Source organism: Crinia signifera, chromosome 4 (genome assembly GCF_055691185.1).
Source record: "Crinia signifera chromosome 4, ASM5569118v1, whole genome shotgun sequence".
Lineage (NCBI taxonomy): Eukaryota > Metazoa > Chordata > Amphibia > Anura > Myobatrachidae > Crinia > Crinia signifera.
The window spans coordinates 155,408,620-155,424,267 of record NC_139220.1 but is presented as its reverse complement, the minus strand read 5'-3'; the positions used below and the strand labels follow the sequence as shown (position 1 = coordinate 155,424,267).

The window sequence follows — 15,648 nt, the reverse complement described above, 5'->3', positions numbered from 1 at the left end:
TTGACGTCTCTCACTATAGACTGCAGAAGCCAAAGAGGCAACCCACACTCAGCTGCTTGGGCTCTTGAAGATGTAATATTCTTATAAATTCTACAAAACAAATGTTGTCTTGTCCTCCTCATACTGCTTCAAATGAGTCACGCAGTAAGCAGAGAAAGGACTGTACAAAATTAAATTACACAATAAAATGAAAAACAAAAAAAAGGGGGGTGGGTATGGATTATATGCTATTGGAAAAGTATGGGGTGACGTCTTAACAGAAAACTAAATTAATATAACTATTTATACAAATGAGAAAACTCAGAAAATCAGAAAAGTACAGGATAAATGTGTAACATTGATACATGTTCTATTGTATCACATCTCACTCTGTGTAAAAAATCTTTAATGTGCTTTGCATTGTGGCTAAAAATAATTACGAAGAAGTAATGTTAGGAAATCTGTATTGTTGATCCTCTTTCCCTGCAGATGAGAGACATTAAAAAGCTCAGCATCATTCTCCCAATGATGACAACTGTTGTGCACAAATCCGTGGTAAACACTCAGCTCATGCGGAGCACATCTGATCACGCTGGTTACAATACATTATTTCTGAATGTCAACTTATTTAAAAAGAAGGCTCAAAGAAATGTGCCAAGTACATCTAATTATCTGCCTTTCTGCAAGAAATGAGACATGCTTATGTCCACTCAGGGGCGTAGCTAAGGGTTCATGGGCCCTGGTGCGAAAGGTCAGCTTGGGGCCCCCCTACATACAACAACGGCCCCCTGGCCGAGCACCTGATGAAGCTCATGCCACATGGTGGGCTGCTGGCATATTAAATCAATATATTTAATATACTTATTTAATATGCCAGCAGCCCACTACTAAGAATCCATGTGACATGAGCACTGCAGACAGACAGGTGAAACAATGCTGAATAGTCTCAGCTCAGCTTGAGTGATAATTATTTACACATCACCTTGCTCATGCTGCAGACTCTCTGGAGGAGATTGATCTGTGTGGCAGGCAGCGGCTCCGGACCGGGACCCGTGACCTGCGTCCTCCTGGACTCAGAGATCCCCCCTCAATGCGCGCCCCGACTGGCCACTGCACCATCTCTGCCTCACATGATTTGCGCCATTGATGGCAGAGTCTCATCCGTCCCCTGAGTGCGCAGGGTGCGGGGCTGGCGGCACGTGACGTCATGACGTCACACAATGCCCGCCGCAATGCACTCATGGGAACGGAGCCGGGGAGCGGAGAGCCAGCGCACCGCACAGGGCATCAATCACTGCAGCGCGCCGCCGGGGCCAAGGAAGCTAATACTGCTGAGCCGAGCGGGCAGCTGAGGGTATGACAGTGGCGGGGGTTGGGCCCCCCTGGCTCAGGGGCCCGGTCGCAGTTGCGACCGCTGCGACCCCTGTAGCTACGCCACTGTGTCCACTCCTAGGAATTATCCAACTTGAGTTGCTTAAAATGTACATATTTGTCAACCAAACAATAATAATTTACTTAGCTTACGTGTTTCTGAGTTACACGCCGAATTTGAAGTCTGCACGCATCATTCAGATGTGTGCTGTGCTTCTGTGTGTAAAACTAAAACTAAGGATTAAAAATGAGAAGAAAAAAACTGTATGGGGTCCCTTCTCCTAAGCATAACGAGCCCCTGGCTCAAGAAAAATACAGGGGTAAATTTATTGAGGTTACTCTGTATTTAAAGATTGAGCATCGGCTCTTTGGCCAGTCCGGTTTCCAAATATCCAGAAGAAAAAAGACATAGAGGTCCCCCATATTTTTAAAAACAGCACCGGACTGCACAAGTCAGTAAATTAATGCCACAGCAAGGGTTGAACAAACTCTGCTGTGTTTTGGGTTTGATAAATTTCCAAATGGATTTTTTCAGCTGAAAATGCAATCTCAAATGAGCACAAATAAATTTGTGATTGTTACCACCTGTATTGAAGTATCTTTCTTTCCAATGAACCTGATTAAAAACAGGTGAGGACAATCATGAATGAAGAGGGAAGTCCAGGAACAGACATTGTGTCCCTCCTGGATGGATCATGTTGGGAGGTATACTTTTTTTACACCATTGTTAATATTAGACAGTGAGGGTAATATCATTTTATAACCTGATATACTAGTAAATGTAAATTATATTGTGTGACAGCTATCCTAGTGCAGTAATATTTGCAGCTTGGTGAACATGTCCATCAAATTTCACACTAGTAAGAAATTCTTCATTTGTATGTGTGGATAGTTGGTCCCTGGCTATACACATGACTTTAGAGTTAACCACTTAAGTGGCATTCCTGAAAATCTTCTGGGGCCAGCTGCATTGCAAAACCGGGCCACCCCAGAATATTTTTGTCCTAAGTCACTTTTTGATCCCCTGTCGACTGCTAACGCTGATTCCAGTGCCCAGGAAGCAGCATAAAGCATGCCTCTCGAACTCCTATTAGCTGGTTGGGGGGCTTAACTCAGCGGCATAACTATAGCACCGCAGCCCCCGCCACAGCGGGGGGGCGCTGTGCATGTGGGGGCGCCGGGGGCTGCGGTGCTATAGTTACACCCCCCCCAATCCCCCGCAGAATTACCTATCTCGCTGGTCCCGGCGGCTCCGTTCTTCTGCTGAGGACCACCACAAAATGCCCCCATATAGCACACTGTTCTCTGAAACTGTCTGCTGTATGGGGGTGGCCATTTTGTGGTGGTCCTCAGCAGAAGAACGGAGCCGCCGGGACCAGCGCGATAGGTAAGGCTGCGGGGGATTGGGGGGGGGGGGGGTTTGCATGGGCGGCGGGGGGGGGGGCGCCCAAAACTTAGCTATGCCACTGGCTTAACTGTATAATGCTTCATGTTGGTTTTCAAGCACCGCAAGGCAGCTGGTAATCAGCGTGTACCCTGGGGATCCTCGCTGGTGATCCCCACTCCTAGCAATTTAAAAAGACACCCTTTAAGGTGTTTATTTTTTTAAATCCTGCCACTAAAGGGGTTAAATAAACTACACCTGGGTGGCTCTTCAGATTGTGTTCCATTTCTAGTAAAAGCCCTACAGTGTTGCCCATAAGTCATTTACTGGAAGGAAAGTCTGTAATAGAAAAGTGAAAAGTTGGCTTCAGTTGAAAGAAGAGAAAACACAAAATAATTGCTTCAGCTCTGTCTTGTATTCTTGTACTGTAGAAGAAATGGGGATACTTTTCATTCAATAGCTTTTAAGAAGGAGTGTCATATTTAATGGTTATCTATGGGTTAGCCTGAGAGAAGAGAATCAAGCATTATACTTTTCAAATTCAAATTTACAGTTTATCTCCTTCCCAACCAGGGGCCAAATGTAATAGGGTGAGAGTTTCAGAAAGTGAGAGATTTTGGGAGAGTTTTCCCATGTTTTTTAAAGCAGCAATCAATTACACTGCAAAACCAGGTTGATTTTTGCCATGTAATTGATTACTGCTTTAACCCCTTCCCGACATATGACGTACATTTACGTCATATGTCGGTTGCGGGGGAATCAAGCCAGCTCACGGAGTGAGCTGGCTTGAAAGAGAGCAGGTAATGGCTGTATATTACAGCCAGGTCCCTGCTCTCACGGCCACGAGCGGCGAGTTCGCCGATCGTGGCCGTTTAACCCTTTAAGCACCGCGGGCAAAGCGACCGCAGTGCTTAAATAGCTGATCGGAGGGGGGCGCCCCCCTCCGGCGCCGATCGGGGCCCCCCGCAGCGAGATCGGAGGGTGCCGATCGGTTGCCATGGTAGCCAGGGGTCTAATGTAGACCCCTGTGCTGGCCGTGTCTGCATACCTATCATATCCTGCCTGAGGCAGGATGTAATAGGAAGTGCATAAAATCACTACGTTCAGCCATAGAGCTCTATGGCTGAACCTAGTACAGGCGATCGCGCCCCCTAGTGGTCAAGTAGGGGGCCTTGTAGTAAAAGTAAAAAAAAAAAAAAAAAAAAGTTTAAAAATAAAAAACAAATAAAAAAATATTAAAAGTTCAAATCACCCCCCTTTCCCCATTTCCCAAATAAAAATAAATAAAAAATAAAAAAAATAAACATATTTGGTATCGCCGCGTTCCTCAAAGTCCGATCTATTAAAATATAACATTAGTTATCCCGCACGGTTAAAGGCGTAAACGGAAAATAATCCCCAACGCCAAAACTACGTTTTTTGGTCGCATCGCCTACCCAAAAAAAAATAGCTAAAAGAGATCAGAAAGTCGCCCATATCCCATAATGGTATTAATTAAAAAGTACACTTCAGCCCGCAAAAAATGAGCCCTCACCCAGGTCCGTAGGTGGAAAAATAAAAAAGTTATAAGCCGCAGAACATGGCGACGCGACGCAAATTCGAAAAACCGTAACATTTTCTATTTTTTTTTTAGTGGTAAAATGTAACGAAAACTATATAAGTTTGGTATCACCAGAATCGTAACGACCCATAGAATAAAGATAACCCATCATTTTAAACGAAATATGAACTTAAAAAAAAACGTAACCAGCGCAAAATTGTGGAATGGCGTTTTTTTTTTTTTTTACCCCACATTGAATTATTTCCTGATTCCCCAGAATATTATACAGTATAGTAAATGGTACCATTACAAAGTACAACTTGTCCCGCAAAAAAAAAGCCCTCATGTGTCTATATAGCCGGAAAATTAAAAAAGTTACGCTTATTTGAACGCAAGGAGGAAAAAAAAAAAAAAATTACCATAAAAGGCAATGTCGGGAAGGGGTTAAAAACTTGGGAAAACTCTCCCAAAATCTCTCACTTTCTGAAACTCTCACCCTATTACATTTGGCTCCAGATATGGTTTTCTAGGTGCAGTCACTTTTGTCTGCTGCTGTCCTGTAATGGTCTGCCTGAGGCTGGTTTCACACACTCCGGCTCCTGCCGGACGGTGAAATCCCGCACGGCCAGGGAACCGTGCCGCACACACTAGTTTATCATGGAAGGGATGGCCACAGCCCTGCAGCCGTCCCTTCCAGTGGCGGGATCCGGCTGCAACCGTGCGGCCAGGTCGGGGCCATCCCGTGTGAATGGACACAATAGTGTCCATTCACAACTAATGTGTGCGGCACGGCTCCCTGGCCATGCGGGATTTCACCGTCCGGCAGGAGCCGGAGTGTGTGAAACCGGCCTTAGGTGTTATTACTAAGAAGCAGGGCTGTTGCAATTTTACCTATGTGTCATTTATACACTGTCACTTTCTGAAAAATGTAAATTGTACAAGCAGTTTAATAATCTATAAATCTATAAGAGAGACACAGGACCTGATTCGGATTTTGTTGCTCCCTGCCGCAGTGGAGCTTACAATCTATATTCCCTACCATATATGTACACACAGACATTCTAGGATTCATTTTTGTTGGGAGCCAATTAACCTACCAGTATATTTTTGGATAGTGGGAGGAAACCGGAGTACCCGGAGGAAACCCACCCAAGTACGGGGGGAATATACAAACTCTGCACAGTTAGGGCCATGGTGGAAATCGAACCCATGGCCTCAGTGCCGTGAGACAGTAATGCTAACCATTACACCATCCGTACTGCCATCCTGTGACATAAATCACAGAAATGTTGTAGGCGTTCCACTTCTCATAGCTTTCTCATAGAAATTAACATTTCTGTGTTTGACAATTTTTTTTTCCAAAATAATTTTTATTAAAGGTTTTGTTCCGTTGCACACGGAAGGGGAAATAGGTACAGAAAAAGGTACTTGTGTACTAGCACGGCGCCCATCGCATCGCAGACCATATCGCATGCAATGCGATACGATGCGACGCGATATCGGACGATGTTTTACAATGGCATACAATTTTAAAATTGTATGTCATTGTATATGGCATACAATGCCATACAATGCGATGGGATGCGATTATAAATTGTATAAGCACCCTAATGGGTGCTTACAATGCTTAAATGCACCCCCACTCCACCCCAAGTATAAACGTGAACCCGAAGCGTGGCGAGGGGTGGCGGTACGCATCCTACGACCTTTTCATACCCCCACTATCCACGTCGGCGTGAAGTTGATTTTATAAAGTGTGGCGAGCCACCGAGCCCAAAGCGTGGCTAGCGCAGAGAGCCCCGCGAGGGGACGCGGATACCTTCACAGGTATCCGCGTCCCCTTGCGGGCTTCACAGGTATCCGCGTCCCCTCGCGGGGCTCGCTGCGATCGCCACACTTTATAAAATCAACTCCATGCCGACGTGGATAGTGGGGATATGAAAAGGTTGTAGGACGCGTATCGCTGCCCCATGCGGGCTCGCTGCGCTCGCACGCTTCGGGTTCACGTTTATACTTGGGGGATGGCATGGGGGTGCTTATACAATTTAATATCGTATATGGGTCAAAATCGCATCACATGCCATCGGGTGCGATAAAAAATCGGGCGACTAATTATCGTGGGCGCCGTGCTAGTACACAAGTACCCAGAAAAAAGAGGGAGGGGGGGGGGGGTGGTGTTTAAATCCAACATACAGTAGGAGCTCATCTCATCTGTCTTCCTTACAGATAGATACATACATACATACAGATAGTGGTAGATGCTCAATTAGTTCAGTAACATTACCCAGGTGCATGAGGGAGGGGTTAATACTGGGTAAGTAAAACAAGACATTTTTTCCCTCAGCACACTGAGTAATGTTAGTAACCAATCTTGAACACTACATGATAATATAATTCAGAGATATTGGTTACATATACCTGCGCAGGTGTATGCTATGCCCCCAAGCCGCGTCAAGGCTTCTCTGTATATTGGGGGTCCCTAGCGCTATATCTAGGTGCAGGGTGCGGCACCCCAAAAACTATAATAAGCTGGGAAGCCCAGCGCGGCACGCCAGTGAGATACTAAGTGTTAATAATTAGTGACAAGAAGCCAAAGCTATATATAAAAAGAGATAAATTAAATGTAATTAAAATAGGAGAGAGATAGTGTTAGTGAGGGAAAAGTGTTAATAGAATGTAAGGGCATGCCGCACTAAAGCCACCCAGCCCATCCAGTCCAGGAGCACCGCACCCCATACCACCGTTACCCTAAATTGGGTCTACGATTAACCAGCAAGGAGCCACATGATAATGGCTCCTTACTTGATATATCCAAACTAAGAGCTACCTACCTTGGAGCAACCCCAGACTACTCCATGTGGCATATCAGGACCCACATTTCCTCCTATGGGCTCCCTTCTGCCTCTAACAACATACATACAGATAGTGGTAGATGCTCAATTAGTTCAGTAACATTACCCAGGTGCATGAGGGAGGGGTTAATTCTGGGTAAGTAAAACAAGACATTTTTTCCCTCAGCACACTGAGTAATGTTAGTAACCAATCTTGAACACTACATGATAATAGAATTTAGAGATATTGGTTACATATACCTGCGCAGGTATACTAGGCCATGGCTCAGGATGGCTAGCCATGGCTATTCTATTGTTCTCAGCTGCAGTACAATACATAGAACAATTGAGTAGGGGATTAGCAGAGTAATCCAATCACTCACTTAATCCTATTATAGAGATTGATTGATTAATGGCTCCATCTGTACTTCAGCTTAAACATAAACAGCATAAACATTGTAAGGCCTAGTAATAACACATAAAACAAAGGTGTGAACAGAGTCACCATTAAGATTCGATATAATAGAAGGAATAAACCAGGTATTTTCTGCAATAAATTAGGCCATGTCAAATAATAGGGATTCCCCTTCTGTCAAAGTTATATACTCTCACCAATATGACCATGTCCTCTCTGGTGAAGAGGGTTTGGGGGAAGAGGGTAGACCCATCGTTTCCATTTGGAATGAGTGGTGGATTTTCCTGATAATTTTGCAAAATGGGGGAGGAGAAGGGTTTTTTCCAGTCTTGGGCTATTGCAGCCCGGGTGGCTATGAAAAAATGGCCTAATACATAATGTTTGGACTGTGGAATCAGGGCCGGCGCTACCCACTCAGCAGCTTCTGCAAGCAGGGAGGCGCCATGCTGAAAAGGCGCTGTCTCCCTCCCTGCTCTGCTAAAGCTGACTCATCCCTCACTGTCACTGCCTCCTGCACGCCACCCGCAGCGCCTGTCTGACAGCGGGCGGCAGTATGGAGAGGCTGAGCAGCTCCCTGCACCGCGCACACACTGTCCTCTTCCAGCGACCTGCTCTCTCTTCCTCACAGACACTTGCACTGACGCATGTAGCACTGTCTGTGAATACCTGGATGACATTTCATGTCCGGATCCGCCCCCTACCCATTGCTCCCTGCGCCTGTCAGCTGTCAATCAAATGATGAACAGGCAACAGCGCCGCCTCCCCTTCCTTCCCTCTTCTCAGTGTGCTGTGCCAGTGCCGCTGCCAGTCCTCAACACTCCGCCCCCTCTATCTCCTCCCCTCTTCTTCCAGCTCCTCCTTCTCTCCCCTCCTTTCCCCCTCAGGCATGAGTGCTGCACATACTTTTTGTACTGCTTTCAGATCGCATTGCACACACATTGCATGCATGCCGTGTGATGGGATGTGATCTAGCCCATAACGTATGCGATTCTCCCAGCATGTATAGGCACCTTTAGTGCCTGCAACATTTTGCGGACACAGCACTGAGATGGTGTATGCATAAATGTACATGCACCCGAGATCCTCCATAGGATCACATGTTGCATACACTCCCACAATCGGGCTGCAGCTTGTTGCAATGGCAATGTGAAAGGGTGCAAAATGTATGGTTTGCAGGAGGGTGCCGGAAACCCTAGCACCGGCCCTGTGTGGAATGTCTGGTGGGTAGACGTGAAGCAATGCTAAAGATGGGGATTCATGAAATAGGACTCCAAGGACTCTGGAAGCAAGATTGAAGACTTCCTTCCATAGTTGTCTTATTCTCGAACAGGCCCAGAAGATGTGGTAGGCGTCTCCAGTCTCGTTTCAATTTCTCCAACAAAGGTCAGAGATTGAAGGCCAGATTCTATGCAGTTTAGGGGGGGTAAAGTATAGGTTATGTAAGAGTTTGAAGTGCATTTCTAAGTGGTTGCTACATTTAGATATCTTATGTGATGCAAAGTAGATTTTTTCCCATTTTTGGCAGGAGATGGGGCACGCCATATCCCTTTCCCATTTTATTTGTATGGGGGATTTATCCTCCAAAACATCAGCTTGCAATTCAGAGTCCCAAAAGCTTATTGATCCCTTAGAGCAGTGGTTCCCAACCCTGGTCCTCAAGTACCCCCAACAGTGCACATTTTCCAGGTCTCCAAACAGAATCACAAGTGACATAATTAGCTGCACTTGTGAATCTTTTAAACTGTGTCTGAATAATGAGTGCACCTGCTGGGTGACCTGGACAACATGCATGCTTGAGGACCAGGGTTGGGAACCACTGCCTTAGAGTTACCCATAGCTAGTTTTGATAGTACTTTAGTGGGGGGCAGCAGTATTGGGCCAGATGATCTTACTACACTCTTCAGCCATAGGAAAATAGTTCCCTATCTGAGAGGTTAAATTGAAGTTGAAGAGAACTAAAGGGGGTTATGGAAACTCCATCTATTAATGTGTCGATAGAAACAATACCACAGGATATCCAATTAGTAAGGTTTGTATTTGGCAATATTTTCGATAGGGCATGCAGAGAGAGCTTGCGGGAAGGGAGGTAGACAAGTTTTGAGGATATCACTAGTGTATCCCATGCGGAAAGGGGAATCAGAGATAGCGCGTACATTAGTGTATGAGGGGGCTCTCTGTTGGGAGGGAGTCCAGAGGAGGTCTATTAGAGATGGACGGGTGAACAACTGACTCTCCAGATCCACCCATTGTTTTTTGCTTTCAGGTAAACACCAGTCGTTCATTTGGGCCACTAAACAAGCTAGTTGGTATTTCTTTAAGTCTGGGACTTCTAGCCCTCCGTGTTTCTGCAGTCCAGTTAATCTCTTATATACTATGCGAGGGGGGGGGGGGGGTTTCTTCCGAATATATTTCAAGATTATAGAATGAATACGATTGATGGTTTTCCATGGGACTAGGTAGGGAATCGCACGAAATAGGTACATAAGCCTTGGTAATATTGACATTTTTAAATTGACAAGTTTAACTGACATACAGTACACATATGTCAATTTAATACCGTAGTTATTCTTTCGAATTAATTTTTTAAAGTATGGGTTTAGTTTTTTTGAACATTATTGTAGATCCTGTTATATATATGTGATATTGTAGCCTCAGCCTGCATACTGTACATGATAAGTAAACTACATATTAAAGCAATTCTACACGTTTGCAAAAAATAGAAATGTTTTTTTTTTCAATGATTTGCTCTTTAAGGCGTGAATGTATTCAATCTTCAGTAGGAACACAAAGGTTCTGAAAAAGCATTGTGCTATTTTTTTTAATGCTTTTGTTCATGACCCTTTGTACATGGTCCCTAGGATCGGTTTTGGCTGTAGTAAATAAATATGCATTTTCATTTGTATAACATCAAATAAATGAGTGTTGCACAACATGACAAGTATTTGCTTACATCCCTGGTACATATCCCAGAGGTAGCAATGCTGTTAGCAGTTGTTTATCTTTATGTGGCAGTGTACAAGTTAATATCATATTCTCTGTTTGTTTTAGCTGATGTCGATATGTGTTTTGGGAGTTTCCGCATGGATGAGAGACTACATAAATAATGTACTTATGCTGACTGCTGAAACAAGGTAAGCAGTGGCTAATTATAACTAAAGGAATAATCAAAGGGAAAAATCTTAATACTAGAACAATTTAGATGCTGAGGGAGAACCTTCATCTTTTCTTTTATTTAGTATATTGAATACTTTAGTTCAGGCAATTTTAGTTTGATGTATTTCATGCTTAGCTTAAACTGGTTTATACTGTAGTTGCAAATTGCACTGTGACGGTCCACTTCTTTTGATCATCTCCTGTCATCCGTGCAGTTGAAAATTGTTTTCTGTTTACTTTTCCAGCTTTTGTAGCAAGCAGACTAATTGAGTGTATCTAATTGCAGTTTTTAAAACATACATTTAACCTTAAGATATTTCATTTACCGCAGTAGGAAAATAACAAGTATGCATAGTAATATTGGATTTGCATGTGTAATATATTTATCAGACAATGGCAAATCTAAAATAAAGTTGCTGTACCATTACTTCTTCACTGATAATATCAGAGGCTCCCGTAAAGTTGGAATTGAACTGGGTACACGCTATACAGTAACATCCGCAGTGACGGGATACGGCAGAAGACCCGGCAATGGCAAGTGCCTATTCCACAGCATGGCCCTTTCTATGATGTCTTTTGTCAGCCCTGCATTCAGGGCAGAATTAGGGTGTCACTGATGATGCGTGGGAGTGCGCATACTCAGCGACATGGTGGCTGCAACATCACAATGTGCCGAATATGTGGCTCCAAACCACAGGATCGGACAACATATTGTCTAGTGTGTTAGCTAGGTTCAGATGTGTTAAGCCTTAACAAGATTTAAAGTGTAATGTGATAAAGAGAGATGAAGGACCAGCCGATCAGCTCCTAACTGTGATGTTACAGGCTGGGTTTGACAAATAACAGTTAGGAGCTGGTTGGTCCTTTATCACTTTTTAACACCCTCAACTTTATCTGTTGTTAAGGCTTAATGCATTTGGCCCGTACTTGAGAGGTATAATAGAAGAGGGAAGCTGAAGGCATGTTCATGTAATGGTGATTCAAGTTTCTTAGCAGCTCCCATAGGTGTTACTAGTGGCAGCGGTATGTGATGGATGTTTGTCCACTCAGTAGATCGCTTAACCAGGTCTTAGGTTAATTTATCAGGCAGAACAGGTTTACTCAATGACACAGAGTTAATTCAGCAGATGTATAAGCGATACAGAATGCAGTATGTGGTGTGTACCAGTTCTGACTCAGATCCCCAACTCTGCTCTTTACCAGGGTCAGGCTGAGACTCATAAATTTGCTACCGTTATAGACCCAGAAATTATCCATGATGCATGTGTGAAAGAGGTACTACATAATTATGGAGTTCATAGAAATGTTGTAATACCACTTTCACACATCGACCCGGGAAATTGGCAGGTCTAAAAGCTGATAAATTCTTTGGTCTCAGTTCTGATCCTGGATGCGGTGGAGACCCTTCATGCCTATCAAAATCTCAGGTTGATTGACGTTCATTTACCTGAGATTTTGAAGGTAGTGTGAAATTGCTAAGAATGGCAGGTGAATTTAGAAGGCAGAGGTCATAGGGTAAAGTGTGATAAAACAGGACATTAGGTTTCCTTGGACAAAAAAGGTCAGATTTACAGTAGCTGTGCTGCTTATACCACTCAGACATTTAACCCAGGAATTTTCTCTGCCTCTGGTCGGTAGCAGGGTCATGGACCCATGACTTACAGCGGTTTTGGGTCATTAGCATTTATACATACAGAAATTACTGGTTGATGTGTAAAAACCCGAGATTTCCATGTACGTGTAAAATGGGTATTAGTAAACACAATTGTTGTTCCTTAAGTAAACCTGGGTCATTTACTAGTGTTGCATCTTAAACATATTAATGTAAATGTGCTTATTTATATGCTTATTTATATGTGCCTTTGTCGTGTTCCCATTTGTGTTGAAAATAAGCTTCATTAAAAGCTACTACGGTGTTTTATAAATTGATCCTATTATTTATTTTTGTATTTATTTACAGTTTCTTATACATTTGTGTTTGAATGGCATCCACAATCTTTGTGTTTCAGTAGAAGTCTATTGTGGTTACTGTGACATGTTTTAGACTGTTGTTTAGCTTACCTTTTTATCTGTGTGTGTGTTGCCCTCAAGTCACCCTCACTACTCTTTTGTGTCTTATCTCTTTGTATGTGTTGTTTCCCGTGTTAGCTTCCTTTGACTAACACTTCATCTCTTCTAATCTCTACTGCTGTTTTTGCAATAAAGCTCGTTCTTGTGCTTTATTGTTTGTGTCATGGGGGCTTACTTGCTTATATTATTGATATAATTGTCTTTATTATAGTACAGTGCAACTTTCTGCATTACCAGGGTGACCTGGTAACAGTCTACATAGAAACCTTTTCAAAATGCTTGTGGTGTCACATTGATTTAAACTTATACAACCTTTTTCTTTAGTACCATATTTTATTTAAATTTTTAACTTTTTTTCTGGTTTTCTTCTGAATTATTTACAGGGGCCAAATAGTAACAAGGTGTGAGTATCAGAAAGTGAGAGATTTTGGGATTCCCATTTTTTTTAAAGCTGCATTCATTTACACTGAAAAACCACTTTGATTTTGCCATGCAATTGATTGCCAGGAAAACTTTCCAAAAATCTCCCACTTTCTGATTATCACACCCTAGTACATTTGTCCCCATGTGTTTTAAAATAATCATGAGAGGCACTACTATAATATGTGTCACTTTTGCTTGTCTATTTGTTTATGTACATTGTTCAGAATGCTCTTAAAAATGTCCCATATACTGTAAAGTGAGCTGTGGACATATATAAGTCTTCAGTATTTAGGCAATAGAGGCCCAGTGGCCTCTCCACTCAAAGCCTTGACTAGATAGACGTACACATATGCTAAAGGCGCATCTATTTCTTTATTCACCAAGCCGTTCCCATCTTTACAATGCCATGTTCACATGTAAAATGTATGCACTTATGGCATTATCACAAAAAATAGTTATTTGCACATCTGTATATTACTTTTTTGCATGTTTAAAACAGGCGGGCAAATGTTCAGAATTGCAAGGAAAATTTCTAGTTTCTGTTGTCTTTTTTTGTGAATGCATTTGTTCTATTTTAATAATGAATACATAAATTAAGGCTTCGTATGGTTCTAGGGTGGAAGAAGCCGTTCGTCTGATCTACTTCCCAGTATTCCATCCAGTAATGGTTGCTGTCTGTTGCTTCCTCATCATTGTGGGCATGCTGGGCTACTGTGGAACTGTAAAGAGCAACCTGTTACTCCTTGCATGGGTAAGATAGTTTTTCTTCACTAAATCTTTCTCAACGGTTGTGTTATAGCTCAGAAGCCACTTTAGCATTGTATGATTATTATTATTATTTATTATTATCCTTTATGTATATGGTGCCACAAGGGATACTCGGCACCCAATTCCACATACCCTCCAACATCTGAAGGGCTGAAATCGGTACACATGCGTGAAGTGGGCATGGCCATGGGTAAAGTGGGCGTGGTAATGGGTTAAGAGGGCGTAGTCACATCCCCTTTCCAAATGTGTTCTGCTACTGAGCATTTTTTTCCAAGATGCCTCCCACCCTCCACATCCACTGCATGCACAGCAATTACCCCGCAGGCACTGTGTTTAGTTTAGACCCACCACAGAGATGATAATTTATAATTGAGGACTCACTAACAGGCTGCGCGGCCACTCCCGAGTCCCCTCACCTCAAGTCCAACTCCCGCGTCCCACCACAGAGAAATCTTGCTGCAGACAGAGCTGTCTGTGGCACCCGGAAATGACAAAAAGCGCACGCGCGCGCCAGGGGCATCTGAGATGACATCTTCTAGGACAGCCCTGAGCTGCGGTTCCATGGGCCGCGTGACGTCATGACGTGACGCACACTGCCCAGGCTGCAATGCACCCCAGGGAACAGGTGCACTGACTTAGATTTCTGGTTTACACCTGCCGGCCCGATCTGGACTATCTGCACCATAAGCCCGGAGTTGGTGTACCCGAGGAATGGCCCGAAAACCTGAAAACCCGGTACAATCGGTACATTTTTTTTAGCCGGTACAGACTGTTAAAAAACGGTACTGTACCGGCTAAATCGGTACAGTTGCAGGGTATGAATTACAGTGTACATAAAGGAATAAGCAAAACAGGAACTTACAGCTGAATACATTAGAGGACAAGTACAGTACTGGGTACATAAATATAGCTGCATCAGCAGTGGACACTGAAATAAGTATCAGTGTGGCAGATACAGATGGGGCTAGTGTCATCTTTGCAGGGCTGACGTTTCTAACGACAGCCCTGCCATCCCAGCCAGGGGGCACGCGCGCAAGAGATGGGCAATGGAGCCTGCCTCCGGTCCCCGCCACCTCCCCCGCCGTCACCGCCCGTCACCCTTGCCGCCCCAAACGCCCCCCTACCCCTGCCCGTCTCACTGAAGTGAAGACAGGCAGGGACACGCAGCGTCCCTGCCGAGAGACTGGGACGCGCGTGCGTGTGAGACGCACGCATGTCCCAGTTCAGTGTAGCCCCTGTCCGCCGGCGCTCGCCAGCGGGGAGGGTCTGGTGAGCCCCGGCCAAGGATGGCAGGGGCTACATCTGTACCTGTAGGATTTGGTGTCCTCAAAAATGGTTTAAGCAGTGGTTAAAGTGAGGGGGAATGGGGTGGAACTGAGTTCCTTCACCTCTAATGATGAGGTGGAACATTTTAACCTCCACATTGGCCCTGCACAGTTATTCTTACAGAAAAGCATTTGGCATCCCCCTGCAAACTAGCAGGGGGATGCCAAAAACCCTACCACTCACCCTGTCTCTGTCTACCTGGGGGGGGGGGGAGGAAAGTGGGGGCAATTAGGTGGCATAGAGAAATGAGTTGCCCCACCTTGGTGTGGTATGGGGTTCCGACAGTCGGGATCCCGACAGTCATTAGCCTGACGTCGGGATCCCAACTGGCCGGACTCAGACAGCATGGCGAGCTCAAAAAAGCCCCTTGTGGGCTCGCTGCGCTCTC

At 44.3% G+C, this 15,648-nt stretch overlaps 1 protein-coding gene across 3 annotated transcripts in view; it reads left to right on the top strand.

Annotated features, from left to right (window-relative positions):
* Nucleotides 1-15,648, top strand: part of TSPAN12 (tetraspanin 12) — a 185,396-nt gene that overhangs the window by 52,277 nt on the left and 117,471 nt on the right. For all 3 annotated transcript variants that reach the window (XR_014473434.1, XM_083182821.1, XM_083182822.1), the window contains exons 3-4: nt 10,569-10,651; nt 13,782-13,917. Coding sequence is in view for 2 of the 3 variants with exons in the window: in XM_083182821.1 (XP_083038947.1) it covers nt 10,569-10,651; nt 13,782-13,917 (219 nt within the window). In the remaining variant the exon portion in view is untranslated. The remainder of the gene's footprint in view (nt 1-10,568; nt 10,652-13,781; nt 13,918-15,648) is intronic.